This window comes from Columba livia, chromosome 2 (genome assembly GCF_036013475.1).
Source record: "Columba livia isolate bColLiv1 breed racing homer chromosome 2, bColLiv1.pat.W.v2, whole genome shotgun sequence".
NCBI classification, from domain to species: domain Eukaryota; kingdom Metazoa; phylum Chordata; class Aves; order Columbiformes; family Columbidae; genus Columba; species Columba livia.
The window spans coordinates 98,541,510-98,559,625 of NC_088603.1; the positions used below are offsets into that span (position 1 = coordinate 98,541,510).

The 18,116-nt window shown below is 38.7% G+C and overlaps 1 protein-coding gene across 4 annotated transcripts in view; it reads right to left on the reverse strand.

Moving 5' to 3' along the window:
• The window catches only part of MSANTD3 (Myb/SANT DNA binding domain containing 3), an 18,650-nt gene continuing 534 nt past the window's right edge, over positions 1 to 18,116 (reverse strand). For 2 of the 4 annotated variants that reach the window (XM_065052947.1, XM_065052945.1), the window contains exons 2-3: positions 12,394 to 12,839; positions 1 to 11,076 (exon numbers count right to left, since the gene is read on the reverse strand). In XM_065052947.1, coding sequence (XP_064909019.1) covers positions 10,667 to 11,076; positions 12,394 to 12,808 — 825 coding nt within the window. In that variant the 5' untranslated portion in view covers positions 12,809 to 12,839 and the 3' untranslated portion in view covers positions 1 to 10,666. Of the gene's footprint in view, positions 11,077 to 12,393; positions 12,840 to 14,862; positions 14,920 to 17,729; positions 18,090 to 18,116 lie in introns of those variants that run through there. The other 2 variants (XM_065052946.1, XM_005508394.4) reach the window with 2 other exon arrangements.

Below are 18,116 nucleotides of genomic sequence, written 5' to 3' on the forward strand. Positions count from 1 at the left end.
TTAATGTGTAACAATAGTTGATGATTTATTGACCTTTCTGTGAATATACAATTTCTATTAACAATCTTTAGATACATTTTCTCAGAAATTCTTAATTATTTATGTTTAGTAATTTATGGTTAAACATTTTACAAGAAACAAGGCACTAAAATGTACAGTTAGTCATCCTTATTACATACTCTGTGAGCTTCAAACATACAGTAGATTCCCTTCGCTTAGACAATTATTTAATCTCTTCCTCCAATGGTACTTATTGTTGCATTTCACACACCCCCAATTGTCAGAAAGTATACATTTTTGAGCTGTGCTTTTGTCTCCTTTTACTCATCGTTTCTGTAGAAAAAACAAAGAATTTGCTATGAAAATTAGCTACACAATAAAGATAATGAAAACCAATTCCTCACATTTCCAAGGACTCAGATATACTGTGAGTTCCTTAGAGATCCAAACTGTAATGTGGGCATTATTTATCAATTAAAAACAACAGTAACAATTTTTTTTAAAAAAAATGTGCAATTCCAGAAGCAACTTCTGTGCAGGCAGAAATAGCTTTGGTGGTGTTTGAGGCACTACAATACTAAACTAACACTTTACAGCAGGTGAGATGACTGAAGCTGACACCATGCTAGGAAAATCAGATTAGCCTAGTGCCTACAGTTCAGCTAAAAAGGGAATCTTAAATAATATACAGCTTTTAGTGCAATTTAAAAAGCAAAACCCAGAAACTGTTGTTAATAAAAGGCAAAGACCACAAGAGGTACCATCTAATACTCCATTGAAATATTTAGTATCAGAAGGAGTGTATACATTTTCAAGTATCTTTTGACAAATAGCCCAATACTTAAGTGCTAGTTCAATTTTAGATGCTCACTGACTATAAGCACAAACACTGCACAGTGTAATTTTATACATTGTTAAAATACAACAGAATCTAATGTCACATAATAAATACAACACAGTGTAAAGAAAGAGTGGTTTCCTAATTATTTGACCACTTATACAAAAATGACAAAGAGGAGCACCTAGATTCAAGCTTCTGCTTGAGATTCTCAAGCTCTTGTGCTGGCAATAATTTAGAGATCTGATTTTCAGTGCCTCTGCATTTAGACTGCAGTGATCCTGAGCCCCCTGAACACACATGGAAAGGTTATCTCTTTCAGAGGTTTTCAGAGGATCCTTGTTGTCTCCTTGACCAAAGGAATTCAGGTGCAATTCCAGTGCTGGTGGAATATACATGCAATATAAGGGAACCTTCTGCAGGATAAGAAAAAGTGGTGGTGGAGAGAGAAAGTCTGGCAACAACCTTGAAAAATACCCTGGGCCATTGCCAAATTAAAGTGAAAGTTACTTTTTCCCCTTGGAAAGATAAGACTCCTAAAAACCTGGCCAGTAAGACTTCTCAAAATATAGTCAACATGATGTACCATCACAAGATGGTAGTACTGGCAGAGATGGCAATTACACATTTTGGGGGGAAAAAAAAGCTCTTAAAGCATTTTTGCTTGTTGGATATTGTAAAAATGCATCTGCAAAACAGCATGAATTTTTGGAAAATAGAAGTTCTTACTCACTTAACAAAACAAGTCACTCAAAGATCATAGGAAGAAAAAATGTTAAAGAAAACCATGATGCAATTGTTTTTTATAAGCAAAACCCATATTTTTTTACTTGTAGTCTCATAGGCTGGAAATTCCAGAAGATGCCCAGGGAAAGTGAGGGTCCAGTGCTCCCTGGAAATTGGTGGGATCTGAGAGTGCTCTGTTGAAAATCCTACCCATGGTTTCTAGAGCCCGTTTTGCCCCGAAGTCCTGACTCACCATGACCCCTGCTGAAGACAGTGGCTCAGCACCTCTGACAAGCTGACCCTGTAACTCCACCAGTGCGGCCAGATACCAGTTGGTGGCTAAAGGGCTGGTACGTGCTGTGAGTGGAAGTTCAGAAACACAACCAGAACAAGAAACGTATTGTCAGGGCTACGCCTTCTAGTGCTCTGGAAAGTAGAGCAGATCTCAATATCTCTGTATTTGCATTTATGGATTACCAGAACTTTCCCTGATATGGATATAAAATGTCAGGACAAGCTGAAGATCAGACCTCTCATTATTTTTAACCTTAGACTCTACAGAGAGAAAAAAAAAAATTAACAAGTGGAAAGTATAAATAAACATAAAAGCCCACATATAGCTGAAAATATGAAATATTACAAAAATATTTGATCTATTGTTCATTTGAGTGTATGCATCTGTCTAACTGGGGATGGATTAACAGAGTTGGCTTTATTTTTTTATTTAAGAGTGCGAACTAATTTGATGAAAGTAGCAAAGATTTTACAAGCAAGAAAGGTGAGACCATGTCTGTATGATATATTAACCATATACCAGCCAAACAAATCCTAACAGAAAACTGAATCTTTCAGACTGAAGCTGTGTTAATTTATTGCTCTTGTTAGCTGAACACTAGCAGGTTTAATTTTAACCTGTCCCATGATTTGTAAGATTTTAATGTACAACAACTAAAAAACCCCAGTTGCTTACCACCCAAAGCTGTTTTCAGAGATCAAAGCAACCCACTGCTGTTACTATGTCCATACTTGGTTTTTAAGTTGTGATGGGATATAAGCTTGAGCTTGCTGTGCCATGGGGTTTGAGCCACTTATGTCTATGCTGTGGGTAGGAGAAGGGCTTAAGTTCAAGTCAGACTTTTCCCATGCCTTGTTTTGTCAGCCTGGCCCCCTGACAGTGTTGGATTTACAGAAGCAGAGTTGGTAGCTGTGGCATTTGGACCAGAATGAGAGCAGGGATCTACACTTCTCTGTCAAACCCACGGCAACATGCAGAGAAATCTATTGGCTTCAGCAGGACTGTGCAAGCATAAACTGGAAGGAAGCAATTAATTTATCAGACTACAAGAGGAGTTAAAGCAAGATAGACCCCAAAAGACAGTGTTGTAATTGGCTGAGACAAAGTACCGTTCCAACTGTTTATTGATTGTACTTCTAAATTTGCCACCTTGTCAGCGTGACAAGGTACTGCAGTGACACAGTTAGCAATGATGGTTGTTCCTGCTGGCCACAGCCCTTCATTTTTTATTAGTATTTATCCACCACCTCTGATCGGATAATCAGAAAAGGTATGGGGAGTCAGTGCCAGACAACTTGTGAGTGTGAGCCCCTTGTGATGGTTTGACCAGTACCATCCAAGTGGGACCCTTGCATTCAGGAGGAACAGGACAAAATCAGCATGGGAAGTCCTCTTTAAATGCTATCAGCCACCAACAGAGCACAACATAAAGCCCAGTCTGGCCTCTGAGCCCTCAGGCAAGCCAATAATTGAAAGGAAACAAGTGCATTTTGGAAACTATTGTTGCTTTATTTGGCAAGGACTTGTAATTTCACCTAATTTTAGATGGAAAGTTGGAGATAAGGCAATATTTGGATTGGATGTTTTTGTTCCTTAAGCAGAGGTTGAACCTCTTTATTAAGTCAGCACTGATAACTTCCAGCCTGCCAAAATTTCTGCCCAGTTTAAATACCAAATCCATCACATCACCTCCTTACTTTGTACTTTTCAGACTCTCAGTATGTGAGAGCATTTACAAGATATTTTTCAGATAAATGGGATTTATTATGTGTGTTTCAATTCAGACTTCATACAGTCTGTAGGGCTGATATTCAAAAGTTGTAAAGCCACGTGGTTCACTGGGTTGAAGGAGAGTTCTGTGAGAACACACAGGTGTCGAATGGAACAGAATAATTTTTAGCAAAGCCTCAGTGAGAATATCAGGTCAAAATTTCAAAACTCCATAATCAAACAGAAGCAGGAGGTTATTTTTCGCTGCATTATACTGTACAGAATGCATGGCAGGAATTCGTATGGGTGATTCAGCTGGTCCATTTGTGGCTTAGTATTATACATTATTTCAGGGTATAATGATAAGAAAAGGGAAGGGACTTTTATGTGACCAAGTAATGGGCAGAGCTTGAGCAGCTTATGTCACCTCATTAATGCCGTATAAACAATAAATTACTATTAAATTGGTGTATAATGCCAGTTTCAGATTCACAGCTGTCCAAGAACAGCCTCTTATATCTGAGAATAAATATCTGAAGACTTGTGGAATACAATCAATCTCAAGTTGTGTTGAATACAAACCTACTTCTGCTCTCTTGCCAAACAGATTTGATTAATGAGGTGCTCTAACATTTGGTCAGAAACTGAAGCACACAACTATTCTGCAGCTGGACTGAATAACAAAAGGGAAACCAACAATTTCAATCCACATTTGAAAAAAAACAAAAAACAAAAAACCCCACATAAATTAAATAAGGACTATCTAAAAAAATCTTGCTTTATTTCTGTTACATTAGGGAGTTATTTCCCTCTATATATGTAGTGTAACTTTTTATCTAGCCATCCTTTCATCAGGAAGGCAACAGATTGTTTCTAGCTATTTTGACTGCTTAATATTTTTCCCCTTTTGTTTTTGTCCTGCGACTGTTTTGACAGGTTGGGAAATCTAGACTAGGATGAGTTAGAAGATTTGGCAAAAATATTTCTTGATTCTTATTGTTAAAGAGGTTAAAGACCATCCAGTGAGATGCACTCACATGTCCTCAACAGTTTTATAACCTACAGCCATGTGGTGGACAACCTTTTCCTTTTCCTTCTTTTCCTTTTCCTTCTTTTCCTTTTTCTTTTCCTTCTCCTTTTCCTTGCCTATGCCATTTGGCAGACTAGATGCTGGACAAATTTCACGTGCCTTTCCACAGTGTGTAGGATGTGTGTCTAGATAGTGCAGTCACAGAAAACTGTCCAACTTCAATTTAGTCAAGAGTGAGGTCTAATAACTCTAGTGGGATTCCTACCTGACATGGTTACTTTTCTTATTGTCAGGCACTTGGAGCTGTGAATGGTATGATGGAGATGTCCAGAGCCTCAAAGGAAACAGTGACCAGGGAAGGTGAAGACCGTGCAGGGGATTTGTTCAACATACGTGACAGTGTTACCTCTTAGGACAGCCAAGAGCTGTCTTCACTTCTGACTGGCCTTGAAAACCACACCGGCCCTTTTATTTTTGTCTTTGCGAGTTTTTAATTTGTTCAGGGTTATTAACATGACTGATGATGTGGGATGCTTAACCCTTTCACCACCAGAACAGTAAAATATTCAGAGCCACAGCTAGTACTTTTCTATTTTATTGCTCTTGTTTTAGGTCCAGGAATCTGTCCACGCTTCTGTGTGCACTTTTTTACATATAAGGGAATCAATCTGGTTTATGCAATCCCATGACCAAAAAAAAATTAAAAAATATCTATGAAGCAAAGTACCTTGTAAATCAGCAGCACAGAAGTTAATCTGTGATAACTGAAACAGAGATCACTACTTGTTTTCACTGTAAAAATATATTATCCTATTCTTATAGATGCCAAAAAAAAAAAAAGTTCTTTCTTTTTATCAAATGTACAGAGAATTCTTCTGTAGCGCTTTCAAAATTATATTGACAGTCACTGCATATTATCCTATCATCTTGTTACTTGATTTATTTTATTAGCCTAAATGTATTAATCTTAGTACACAGTAGTACTTACTTTGTACGGAAATGTTTCTGAGTATCTAACTAGAGACAAAGTTCAGGAACAGTGATGATGTGAGTTTACAGTCAGCTGCTTTGAGAAGAAACAGAAAAATAATATGAAAAGACAGGCAATTATCTAATAAAAATAACTAAGATGCATCAGGTTTTTTTTTACAAAAATAGCTTCCAACAAGCTAGCTCAAAATATGAAATCACAGGACTACTTGTAAGGGGTTTTACTTGCATGGAAAAAATCCATTTAAAATGTTATTTTAAGATTGACATGTAATTCCCCTACTCTCAGAGTAACAATAGATAAATGTGTAGCTGTTTATTGTTTCAATGTCATTATGAGAAAAATACCTGAAAATACGATATTGCACGGATGTGGGGTTGTATGGACCATAACCACAGAAATTCAGAATGAAACTGGAAGCATTGTAATGCAAGTGAGGAAGAAGGAGGACAGATCATAAAAGCCACTTTAACTACAACCAGCAGAAAAACGTCTGCAAAAGATCATTGAAAACACCTATGTAATCATACAAACCCTTGGGAGACGGTTAAAATTTGGTATTGGAAACACACGAAGATAAACAACCATTGAACAGAAGTCAAGACTACATTCTCAGCTGCACTAGATGAGCTATGACTCTGAAAAGGGCAGCACTGAGCCACCCTTCCTTCCTCTGGTCACAGGGCTACAACGGGACTACCTCAGCCCCGTGGTCTGAGTGCCCAGCTGTACCTGCTCTGTAAGGAGCAGTGTCTCTGGGCACTGGCTGCTCAGCAGGGCTGTGTCCTTCAGCCCCGGCTAAACACGTCTCTGCAGTGTAGGAAGGAGCATCACAGAGAAGATCAGTGGTAAGTAGCAAGATCCCTTGCTCCTGTGATAGAGCGGGCTGTTGAAGGAAGTAGTGTAGTACATTGCAGGATGCGTTATTTGTCAAGGTAAGAGTCTTGAGGAAATATCTATGAAAATCTTCCGCTGACACTCTTCCACTACCTAGAAAGAAGGAACTTTGTTACGAAGAAACCCCAGACCTAACATCTGCAGAACCCCAAGGATTTATGAAGAATCGGTACCACTTATTCAGCTTCAGCATCCTGCATTAGCTCTGTTCCTGATTAATGACTTTGTAGTCATAGATAAAATAATTTTGGTTGGAAGAGACCCTCAGGATTACAGAGTCCAACCATAACCTAACTCTAGCACTAAACCATGTCCATAAGAACCTCATCTAAATGCCTTTTGAACACCTCCAGGGATGATGACTCCACCACTTCCCTGAACAGCCTATTAACATAGACTGTCCTCTCAGAACTATGGGGAGCTGGAATGAAGAAAGTGCTCCTCTCTATACAGCCCTTTCTCTACACTAATCTCTCTTCAAAAACCTCAGATATGTTACGAGCCTGTGCACAGAACCCAGAGTGCTTGGGCAGCTGTGTAGAAAAGGCTTACTAAACTTGCTTTCTGTGGAACGGGAAGATGATGACTGTGAGAAGCACCTAGTTCATGGTCAGTTGTTGCGACAATAGACAATCTGGGCAAGAAAAAGGAAAGAGCAAACCACATAGTTCTGGGTGGAATTCCCTGCTCATATTGCTGGTTGAAAAATTAAGGGGGAACACAGACATAAGGAAGAAACAGAGAAGAACAAAACAATAAATAAAGATTATATCAGATAACAAACTTGATGATATTGAAGAAGAGACAGCACTTGGAGGCAGGCCAGTGTCATTTTTGTGAGTGTAAAGGAATTCACCACATTTTAGCTAGAAGGTCATAGAACATAAGAACATAGAGGCTGAAAACAATGGTCACAACATGGCTAGTGTGTATTTTTTCTTTTGAGGGTAAGCAGGGATCATTTTACCCAGAATATCTTTTGATTTCATTCTTGCCGACAACTTGTATAACAAATCCAGAGAAAAGCGTGTATGTTGTTCTTCTTAAAATACTGCTGTAGTTTATCTACGAAAAAAAACCTTGTGAAAATAACCTACGTAGCTTGGCCAAATGGTTAACAGGAAAACACAATGATGTGAAAGTATCTGAATGATGTAAGCTAGAAGACAGGGAGAGGAAGAAATGGACATACTGCTTGAGATGCCTATATTAAATAGAAAAGTCAAAAAAAAGAAAAGCTAAACCATATCAGCAGAATAAATAATTAAAAAGATTTCCACATTTCTCAAGTAATTTAAACTCCACCACATAGATCAATTTATAAAGCCGTTAGCTGGAGAAGTCAAAGCCTAGCAAAGAGACACATTACTTCATCTTGTTGATCTTTTACATTGTTCTGCGTCTATCACCCAACCTTACAGCAACCAACCATCAGTGACAGATGGGAAAGCAACAGCCTGTGTCACCAGTAAGGCATCTATTACCTGTATCACAAAAGCATCTTATATCTTTTGTGTTAGGTGTGACATTCCCATTCTTCCTCTACTGATCATTCTTTCTTTCACATCTTCATCCTGGCTTTTTCTAATTTTTCACCTGCAACTTTCTTTCTTTTAAATAGAACCTGGATTAAAAGACTCCTTTGTTCAGCCTAAGAACTGTAGCTTTTCGTTTCAGGACAAGTATATATACCAAAATGCAAGGCATTTCTCACTTAGTGCAGTCCAAAACCATGCATATTTTAAATGACCTTTTAATATAAAAATAAAAAAAATCTTTCACAAGCAATAGTATAATTTTCAGGAGTCAAAACTATCCTTGTCTCACATACCACAAGATTCTCCCTGGGCTATTTCATTCTTTCTCACAGGGCTATCTATAACTGGATTGTCTCTCCATTCTTGCTCTCTTCACAGTGCTGAAATTGTCTCCATCCGTCACCTTTTGACACCTTAACGTACATGGTTTCAATTTCATAGTTTCAAATTACTTTCACTTAGAAGCAGTGTGGAAGCAATCCCATCACTGGTTAAGAGAAATGTCTTTCCTACCTTTTTTCTGGATGGTGCCTGAACAATCATCATAACTGCTCAAATAACTGACTCATCTTGCGGACCACAAAATGCAACCTCAGAACAAAAAGGTTCTTACTCCTGTTTACTTCTTTCTTTTGCCTCTACTTCTGTTATACATCATTGTCCTACGGTCCAATAGTGTTTCCATTCAGCAGACAAAAAAAGCGTCCTTAAATATATCCTTGTTTGGAAGTCCTGTGCTTCCTTTACACATCCAATTTGTAAGAAAACTGAGTTTGCTGTCAAAAAGATCTGTCTTCAGATTTCATACATGGCCTACTTCTGATCTTGCAGCAGCTCTGCAAATTTTTTTTCTCTCTGTCATATAAAATAAGTTGCAATAAATCACCCCCATTGTGATTGCTGGTGTTAGCACAGTGAATGTATGTACCACAGCGTTAACCACAGTGAGTACTGTGGTTGATAGTGGCAGTGCTTGCAGAGATGAATCATCAGCAGGGAAAGCAGTTCAAGAAACAGAAACACACACACACAAAAAGAAAACAAAAATCCAAAGGAAAACCGAAAGAAACTCACACTACCAGAAAGAACATCCAGGGAAGAGATGGGCGAGTAACTGGGAATGTATGTTTTGTAACATACCCTGATTTGAATATGTTGCTCACCATACGGACGTGCCCTCGTGAATCATGATCTGAAAATACTTTATTGAACAATGGGATACTCGGTTTTTTCCCTGAAACTTTATGTTTTTTTCATTTTTCTCACTGCTCCAAGTGGTGGTTGTACACCTTCCTGTAAAACAGGTTTTCACACTCCAGAAGTTCTTACGAATCTTCATGGAGTGCTGTATTTCACATTTTCTTAAGCCTTGTGCCACTAGACTAAATAATTGCCTGGGGAAGGATTTTTTTTTTTTTTTTTTTTTTTTTTTTTGTGCTTTCCTACCATCTACTATTCTGGGTCCCCAAACTTTGTGGGGACCTTCATGTGAATGCTTTATTACAAATCATGTCCATTACCCCTCACTGACAGCAAAGGCGAGAAACACACCATCAGAACCTGCAGGATGGAACAAAACATAACAGTGCTCCAAGACAGGAATGATTCCCTTGAACTGCTTCCCATCCTACATGAAGGTAAAAGAGGAAGCATCTGAGTCTTCTTGCAGCTCAGGAGAGGCTGAAATACTCCAGCTATGCCATAAGGTATTGCATGGGGGGAAAGAGGGAGACTTTGCCAATGGACTGGATGGCTTGTGACATTTCAAGAGCTTTATGAATTATTAAAAAGCTCTTCCCCTTAGAATGGCTCCAGGTGAACAGCACACAGCACTGGCAGCAGCATGCATCCCTCCTATTTCCGTATTCTACTTGGATATGAGATGGGCCTGGAAAAGAGAGGACAAGCACAGCGCCTTTTGAGGAAAAAGTCCCTTTCTTTCCAACTTCTTAAGGGTCAAGGCTCAAACAACCAGAGGCCAAATCCACAACTGTTCTCTCAATCAGCCAGTGAGCTGGAAAATATTACTGTTCTTCACAAATACAGGGCACGGTTACTACAGTGGTCCTTTTGCTATTTTCTTCATTTTTACATCTTCTATGAAGAATAAGTTATGAACTATATTAACCACAGACAAGTTGGTTTGGTTTTGTTTTGTTTTCTAAGCCCCAGCATAAGTATCCAACCAATACCTGTCAATCACCTTTTGTCTCAATAGCAGAGGGCAACACAGAGCCATGCCTTCATTTGGGAAATTATAGATTGGAAGAGACAGAGATAGAAATAAAAATAAATAGTATAACCTCATGTTTAAAGCTGTTAAGTTCTCTTAAGAACATCCAATGTAAGAATACCCAGAGTACCTTAAATTTCGCAGGTATTTTGAGAGGGAAAAATATGTTCACATTTTAGAACACTGTGCATGTCTAAAAGTTAAACAAATCAGAACTGCCTACAAATGAACAATAAGGTTTTCCCCTTGGTGGCCTCTGTGTCTGTTTCCCTAAATGTTAAGAGTCAAAGTGTGTTCACTATCAGCCAGGTACTGATCCTGTCACTGTACATTCACATTAGAAAACCTTTCCAGTGCACGTTACTCATAAATGTGCTCAATCAAACTGACTCTCTGCCCCTTTATGTTCTACGGTGAATTAGGAAAGGGCCTGTTAAAGGATGATACAGGCCATTCTTTTGTGATGGTCTGCAGTTTTCTCTCCCAATACATTTTCTTTTTATTTAGCACTTCCATTTTTATTCTGTGTTCCTCTTCAGCCATCTCACACTCTCTTTCTATTTGCTGTATTTTTGCCACATGAACTTCATTCATTTGGATTAACTGCAGTTGCAAAATTGACATTTGCTGATGATGTTCTTCTTCATGCATCTTTTTTAGAGCACTTTCCTGAGATGCTTTACTTCTGTAGTTCTTATCTGCTGCTATTCTGACATCAGAACACGAAGGCTCAGGTTGAGAGGTACCTTCACATACTGGGAAATGTACCAGTTCTTTCTCTTCATCACAGAGTTCTCTATTTGAGACAACAAATGACTCTGCAAAACATAAGAGGAAAAAGTATTATAGCATTCCATTATTCTCCCTCAAGAAACATGAACTTGTGATAACACTGTTATTGGTTCACACATCTGAAATTTTTGCTTCTGTATCATAGTACAGAAGCCACTGCATAACGCAGTTCTGTTACAGATTACGACAGACATAATGGTCTGAACTGAAACACTTTGAGTTCTGTTGATAGACCTCCATGGCTATAACGGGAGCTCAAAACACTAAAGAGCACACAGACATTTATAAGCAGACACTTAAATTTATGTGGCTGAGCCTGGAGTTGAACCTTAATGCAGCTGCTCAAGCCAAATCCATATGTGACTTGCAACATTTTTATGAAAGATCTGAGTCTCAGGTGAAGAGCTGCAACAACATTAATACCAAGAGACTGAGGGAATACTAGGAAGACTACTATTTATTCCTTCGTTATTGCTACTGTATATGCTGTAAGTGCAGTGGTATGTTTTTTGGGGAAAAATCATACTACTCTAACTTTGAGAAGGTTCTACCAATTCTACTGAAATAAGAGAAACTACTCATGGAATAAAATAGTAACTGCTGCAAATAAGGGTCTCAAAATACATTTATTTGCGAATCGTGATTACTACTTATGTTGAATGCGATTATGAACAAGACATTGTAAGAATGTTGTCTAACAATGTAGTTACTGTTGTCATTTGAGCAAGGACACTCTTCTATTTGCAATCCTGATATTACAAAATTTGCAAGAAGATGCTGTAGCCACCCTCCCTCTGTGGTTTTGGATTACTCCTTCTGTGTATGCTTGTCAAACAAAGAAGAATGTGGTGCTCAACTTCTTCAAAAAGGCCATTCTCCAATATGGACTGCGGTGTGAAATGTGGCTCTACATACTCTTTTTAGTCCTTCTTGAAAACAAAGGAGGGAAGACCTACAGGGAACTCTTGCAGCAGACAATTGTGTATCAATTTGCTGGTGGTGGCTTTTTTTTTTTTTTTAAAAAGTGCTCAGACAACCTTTTCCCAACAAAACACTATTTTATAAAGGATCAAATTATCCTAGGGACAGTCCTCTGGAAAGCCAGCATGATAGCTGCTGTGATGCTCGCCACAAAGTAGCAGATATGTCAAAAACTGATGAAAAAAAATTGAGCAAAACCTCAGGAAATACAATAGGGAGTCTTGTAATATCATAGCTCTGAAATTACTTTTCTATAACCAGCAGTCACAGCTAAGTGGGGAGATTTAGACAGCTGGATGAGAATCACTGGCAAAATCACATACGAAACAATTCCACTTGCATCATTACAGCAACATTTATACCTTGACTAGAAGCATCAGGCTGATATTCAGAATCTTCTTCTGGTGGGCTCTGCAAAAAGTACATTTGCTCAGGCATTATGCTGGCAATCTTCTCTTTCCCTATGATGTGGGTATTTATAAGCGGACTAATACTTCTTTTTACCTTCTCCCGCCTTTCATGTGCCATTATCTTTTTTGTCCGTGCCTTGATATTTTCCCAGCATTTCTTTAACTGTTTGAAGTCTCGCAGTGATACACTGGGCTGTGAATTATATTCATGAGCTAGTGCTTGCCAGGTACGTTGTTTCAGAGCAATAGTTCTTGCATCGCTCTTTTTACATTCAAGCACGTATTTGTATTTTTCAACTAATGCAAGCAGCACACTCTTCTCCACTTCCGAGAAGTATTTAGCAGGCTTTATTATTTCGTTTTGCATTTTCTAACGTTTCTCCAGGAAGCCAAAAATCCTATGAAAACAATGATGAAAGAAAAAAGAAAATCACAAATTACAACTGGGTACAGTATCAGGGAACTGTGTTTCACCAAATAACTCTTAAGCATAGCTACTGATTCTAACACATTTTCATACTTCGTGAGTAGTTCTACAGCATATATTGGAACATCCAGGTAAGATGTAATAGAATTACATCGTGTTTCCTATTTCGACTTCAGTGGCTACACAGTTACAGAAGCATACCATAAGGAGGAGACGCTTCAATTTGTTACAATTTGCCTTGATACAAAATACTTATGATTCAATTTACTTAGTAACTTGTGTTTAATAACCTGCTTTCCTATTCATTGCACTTTGCGTCACCCAGGGAGTTTTCAAAGCCCCGAACTCCGGAGCAAGTCCCTAAAACCAGCTCTTGACAGCATCAGGTTTAAGTCTAAAGCCACTTCCAGCAGGTTTGGGTTTTGTTTGGTACACGAAAGACCCTTTTCTGTCCTTGCTGACTGTGTATAACTAATACCCCTCCTCCATCTGCAATATTTGAAAGTTGTGTCAGAAATGATAGTTAGAAGTTCTCTTTCTAAAGAGTTCTGTTGGGTTGGTTCTACTCCCCGCTCAGGCCTCGTTGACTTGACATCCAATAGGCAGCAGGATCCTGACCAGTATTACAATACTGAGAAGAAGCAAAGGTTGCAAGAAAATATTAACTACAGAGACCACTCTGAATGTACAGGTTCTTCTCTCTTACTGCCAGCTCTGTGTGTGCAGCACTCTTCTTTGCACTCATGCTGCTGGTCACTCCCAGAAGTAAATGACCAGGCTAAAAAAAGAGTTCTGGACTCACCCAATATGGCCACTTCTATATACTTACACCATGGTAACAACTATTCTCAAGCCTAGGACTTACATACGCAATAGGGGAGGGGTAGATTACTTTTAAATTTTGTGCAGAAATTTCTGGATGATTAAGCAGAAAAAGGGGGAGCAATGGTGTCTCAGCTCACATTTCTTCTGATTTTAATAATAAAACAGAGATGAAACATATACAATATGACACTTGGTTTATATTCCTAACAGTCTAGGACTCTCCCAAAATGAATTTTCTAGTATTTTGCCCACTGTTTCCTTCTTCCCTCATAATATTTCTGGAAGATGCAATAGATACTACCATCAGATTTGCTCTTTTCAATATTTTTTCCTTAATTCCACTGCACTAGCAGTCTTTTTGTGCCATCTTTGTAATTTTTTCCTCCAAATGTCTTAGTACTTACATTTATCCTCACCTCTTTCAGTTAAGACAACTACTTATATTTACAAAGAAAGCTATCAAACAAGCTAACACCAAAATAAGAAATCAACTCTAACATACGAACAGGAGCTTTCTCAAGAAGCCCATGAAATATGACAAAACCCAGCAAAACAACAGAGTCAAAGACTAGAGGAAGCAGTAGAACAAAGCCTAGAATAGCAAAACTGAAACAAAGTGAACAGAAATAAGTAATAGTCTAAGTTAAATGTGTTAAGTCAGTAGCAGTAGATATGTTGTACCCCTGCTGAAAAAGAGGCAACAAACACTCCGTTTGTACTTTGTGGCACTGCTCAACTGGGCAATCACTGGGCATATATGGATTGGGCAGCCAGCACCCTGGTCCCTGGCTAGTTACAATTCTGCTGTCTTTTCCTGAATGCTGATGTCATAAGGATGTGGGAGAGGTAGAGGTTTTGCAGCAGATGGGATTTAGGGGACAAAGGGAAAGATCCATAGCAAACCCGACTTTATTAGTTCTGCTGCTTGCAGAACAGCTTGTCTATTTTGCAGGAAAGACAAAGGTGGAAGAAGGAAGAGAGCTGGGTGGCTGAGCATCAGGAAGACAGTTCCCTGATCCAGCATTTCCTCCATCACACTGTATCAAGTTATTTATTATTCTCTGTGAAAACTTAAGTCACCCCAGCTGTTGGTGACAGGAATTCTTAAACACCTATAATCTCACAGAACAAGCTAAGTATATGTAAACAAACTTAAAAGTGTCACATACCAATTGTTATAATGTATAGCTCTAATAGACAGAAGAGAACATCTGCTTCAGAAGTTCCTTAAACAAAAAATAAATTAAAAAACAAACAAAACCAAACAAACAAATAAACCAAAAAGAAACAGACATCCTAACAAAGAGATACTGAAAACTAGCAACTTTGCTCCTTGAAACAGCTCTTGAAACATGTAAAATAAGAGACCTATAATGAAATGGACTCTACTAATCTATTTCACTTATGTACTTATTATACCATTTCAGACTATTGATCTGCTTTAGACAGCTGCTGAATTAAATTTTTAGGACTAAACACTTCAGCCTTTCTTAGCCTCTATTTCACCAAGGAACAGGATGAAAAGCAGTCCCCACCAGCAAGTCATTAGGTCCAATAGCTTGTGACCCTGAAAAAACAGGATCGGAGCCTCTGGGTGATCAGAAATGGCTGATTCTGCCTTTCACTGATGCACATAAATCTTATTTCTAGCTTTGAAAAGGTGCAAGAGTCTCAGACCAAAAATAATGTCACGCTTGTGTGTAGAAAATCCCTTTAACTAGAAAACCAACGGATTTTCATGAACTTCAGAGACTTAAGTTCAAAAAGTTAAGCCATGGTACAGAGACCTCTGGATTTCAGGTGCTAAATATTTAGCTGCACAGACTGACAGAGATCAACTGATATTAGTAAATATTTAAAACATTTCCAAATATTATTTCGTATCTATTAACAACCTATGTACTAGGATAATAACAGCTCGTCTTTCATGGATGGAGCCACAGCAAAACTTCAAGTATCACTTTCCTACCACTTTATCATTTATTACTATTATTTTTTACTGTGATAGCATCTGAGATCCCCAGTTATAAGCCCCAATACTGTACACTTAAGAATGGAAACCTAGGTCCTGCTTTGAGAACACAATATATGTCTTCCCTTCCCCCATACACATTCCCAACTGTTTTTTCCTACACATACGCACTGTGCTTGTGTCCTTTGCATGAAAAAGCTGGGATTATGATCTAGGACACATAAAAGAACTCAAGAACTCATAAAAGCACTTTAACGCACTTACTACACGGAAGATAAGAGTTCTTGAAGATTCTTTTCAAGCTCTTACATGCTTAGCCTGCTTGCTTCAATATATTAAAGCCCATTTTCAATTAGGTGAACAAAAAGCACTCTGAGATGTCAGAGAACTTCGAATACTGAGAAGTTGCAGTAAAACACCACCATATGTTTATATTCACCTCTTTTGCTTTATGCATATCAATCATGTTCTGGCAGCCCACTGGTTCCTCTGCAGAATATGAGAAAGGACTCTCACAAGCCCAAACGATTTCCATTTTGAGGCTAGAAGATCCTTCCAGGACATATGCCCAGGATATAATTTAGAATGTAGCAATCTGTGCTGAAATTGAAGTAGTTTACCGTGTATAGTTGATAGAGTAAATAGGATTGATTTGGGAATGTGTAGGCACATGAGGACAGTTGCACAGTAAATTTAAAGAAACAAAGAATGGAGGGCTTCTCCCACCGTTACAGGAGCCCAGGCCCCAAGACGTGCAGTAATGAAGTACTTTATCCTAAGTATCTTCTCCTGGCATGGCTCAATTCATAACTTGTCTTAAAACAAATCAGTCTCCTAAATGCTTGTCCTGTTACACAAACCTTTATCTTTTTAAAATAATAATTAAAAAAAAAAATCTCCCAGCTCCTTATTTTTACTTTGAAATATTGTGTGGTTTTCTTCTTTTAAAGACTATAAGGGATATGCTGTGATCTGCTGAAAGAATATCTTGCAAAAGAATTACACAAGTGAAAAAGTGCACATGTTCATAAATATATATATATATATGTATTATTTTGCTTGCATACACCTAAAGATACACCCAAACTCCAACCAGTTGCAAGGAAGCCCATTAAAAAAAAAAAAAAAAACAAACACTTCAGATTGGTATGTATGAGCATTTTCAGTCCCCCCAATATTTTTTTTAGGCATAAGAAAATGCAAAGAGCAGGTTATGATGGTAACCCAAATGTTGAGGTTACACTAACCAAACACAAAGAAAACAGTTTGCTAGCAAACTGTGGTCACTTATGGTGTGAAAAAAAAAAAAAAATTAATTTACCAATGCCAAAAGGATTACTAACAGAAATAGTTAAGGATAAAAAAAAAAAAAAAAGACAAAATTGGACTGAAAACCAGAGCAAATTTATTTATCCAATTTATATTGCAGATGAATTAGCAGCATTGGAATTAAATCATAATCCTGCCCTTTTCGTCCAGTGTTTGACGGTGAAAGAAAGGTATGGAATGCAATGACCCAAACTGGCCATAACAACAGGTTTACATTTCATTTGAATGACAGAACCAGCAGCAAACAGTGTCCTTCTTCCTCAAATGCTGGGTTTTCCTCACAGAGCTTCCAGGCCTGACCCTGTCTACCTCGAGACTTGAAATCACTAGGTTATTAGGTGCATATTACAAATATGAATGAGATTTGTATGTAAATCGTGTTACATACAGATTAAAAACACCTTTTGGGGCGCTTTTACCCCCATGTTTTAATACAAATTTATAGTTATCATGGATCATCCAGCAAATGAACAAAATAGACTATTAGTAAAAATTCAAGGTACTTTGCCAAAATTTCTCCTGGCAAATTTTATATACATACACACGCAAATGTATTTAAAATTATATAATATTACATTTTTTAGACACACACGGAGATATATTTTAAGCGGGTCATCCCGCTACCTATGGAGGACATCCAAAGCAGTTTGTGCAAAGAAAGGTAATGGACGCAGGTTGTTATTTCAAACGATTGTCTGAAATTCATCAATAAACAGGCATACACCGGAATCCTACCAGACTCTCCCGCACCCGAACTTCTCAAACATCAACTCGAGCTTGCTTTTAATTTCCTCGCTAGCTCCTCTTCTGCTTGAACGAGAAAGGAGAGAGCAGGTCCCGGCTCGACAAAAGGCGGCCGCTCCACCCAGGGCGGGCATGCAGGCTGCGGCGCGGATCCGGGGACATCTGCCGCGGCGGGAGGAACGGCGGGCGGTCACGCTTGTCACCCAGCGCCCCGGAGACCGCGCTCCGCGGGGCCGGCGGGGACAAGCCCACCCTGCGGCTCCCTGGTGGCTCCCTCCTCGTAACAAAGCACCGCCGAGAGCCGTCGCCGGCTGCCTCGCCTTCCCTTCCCTTCCCCTCCCCTTCCCTCCCCTCTCCTCCCCCCGCACCCGCGCTGGG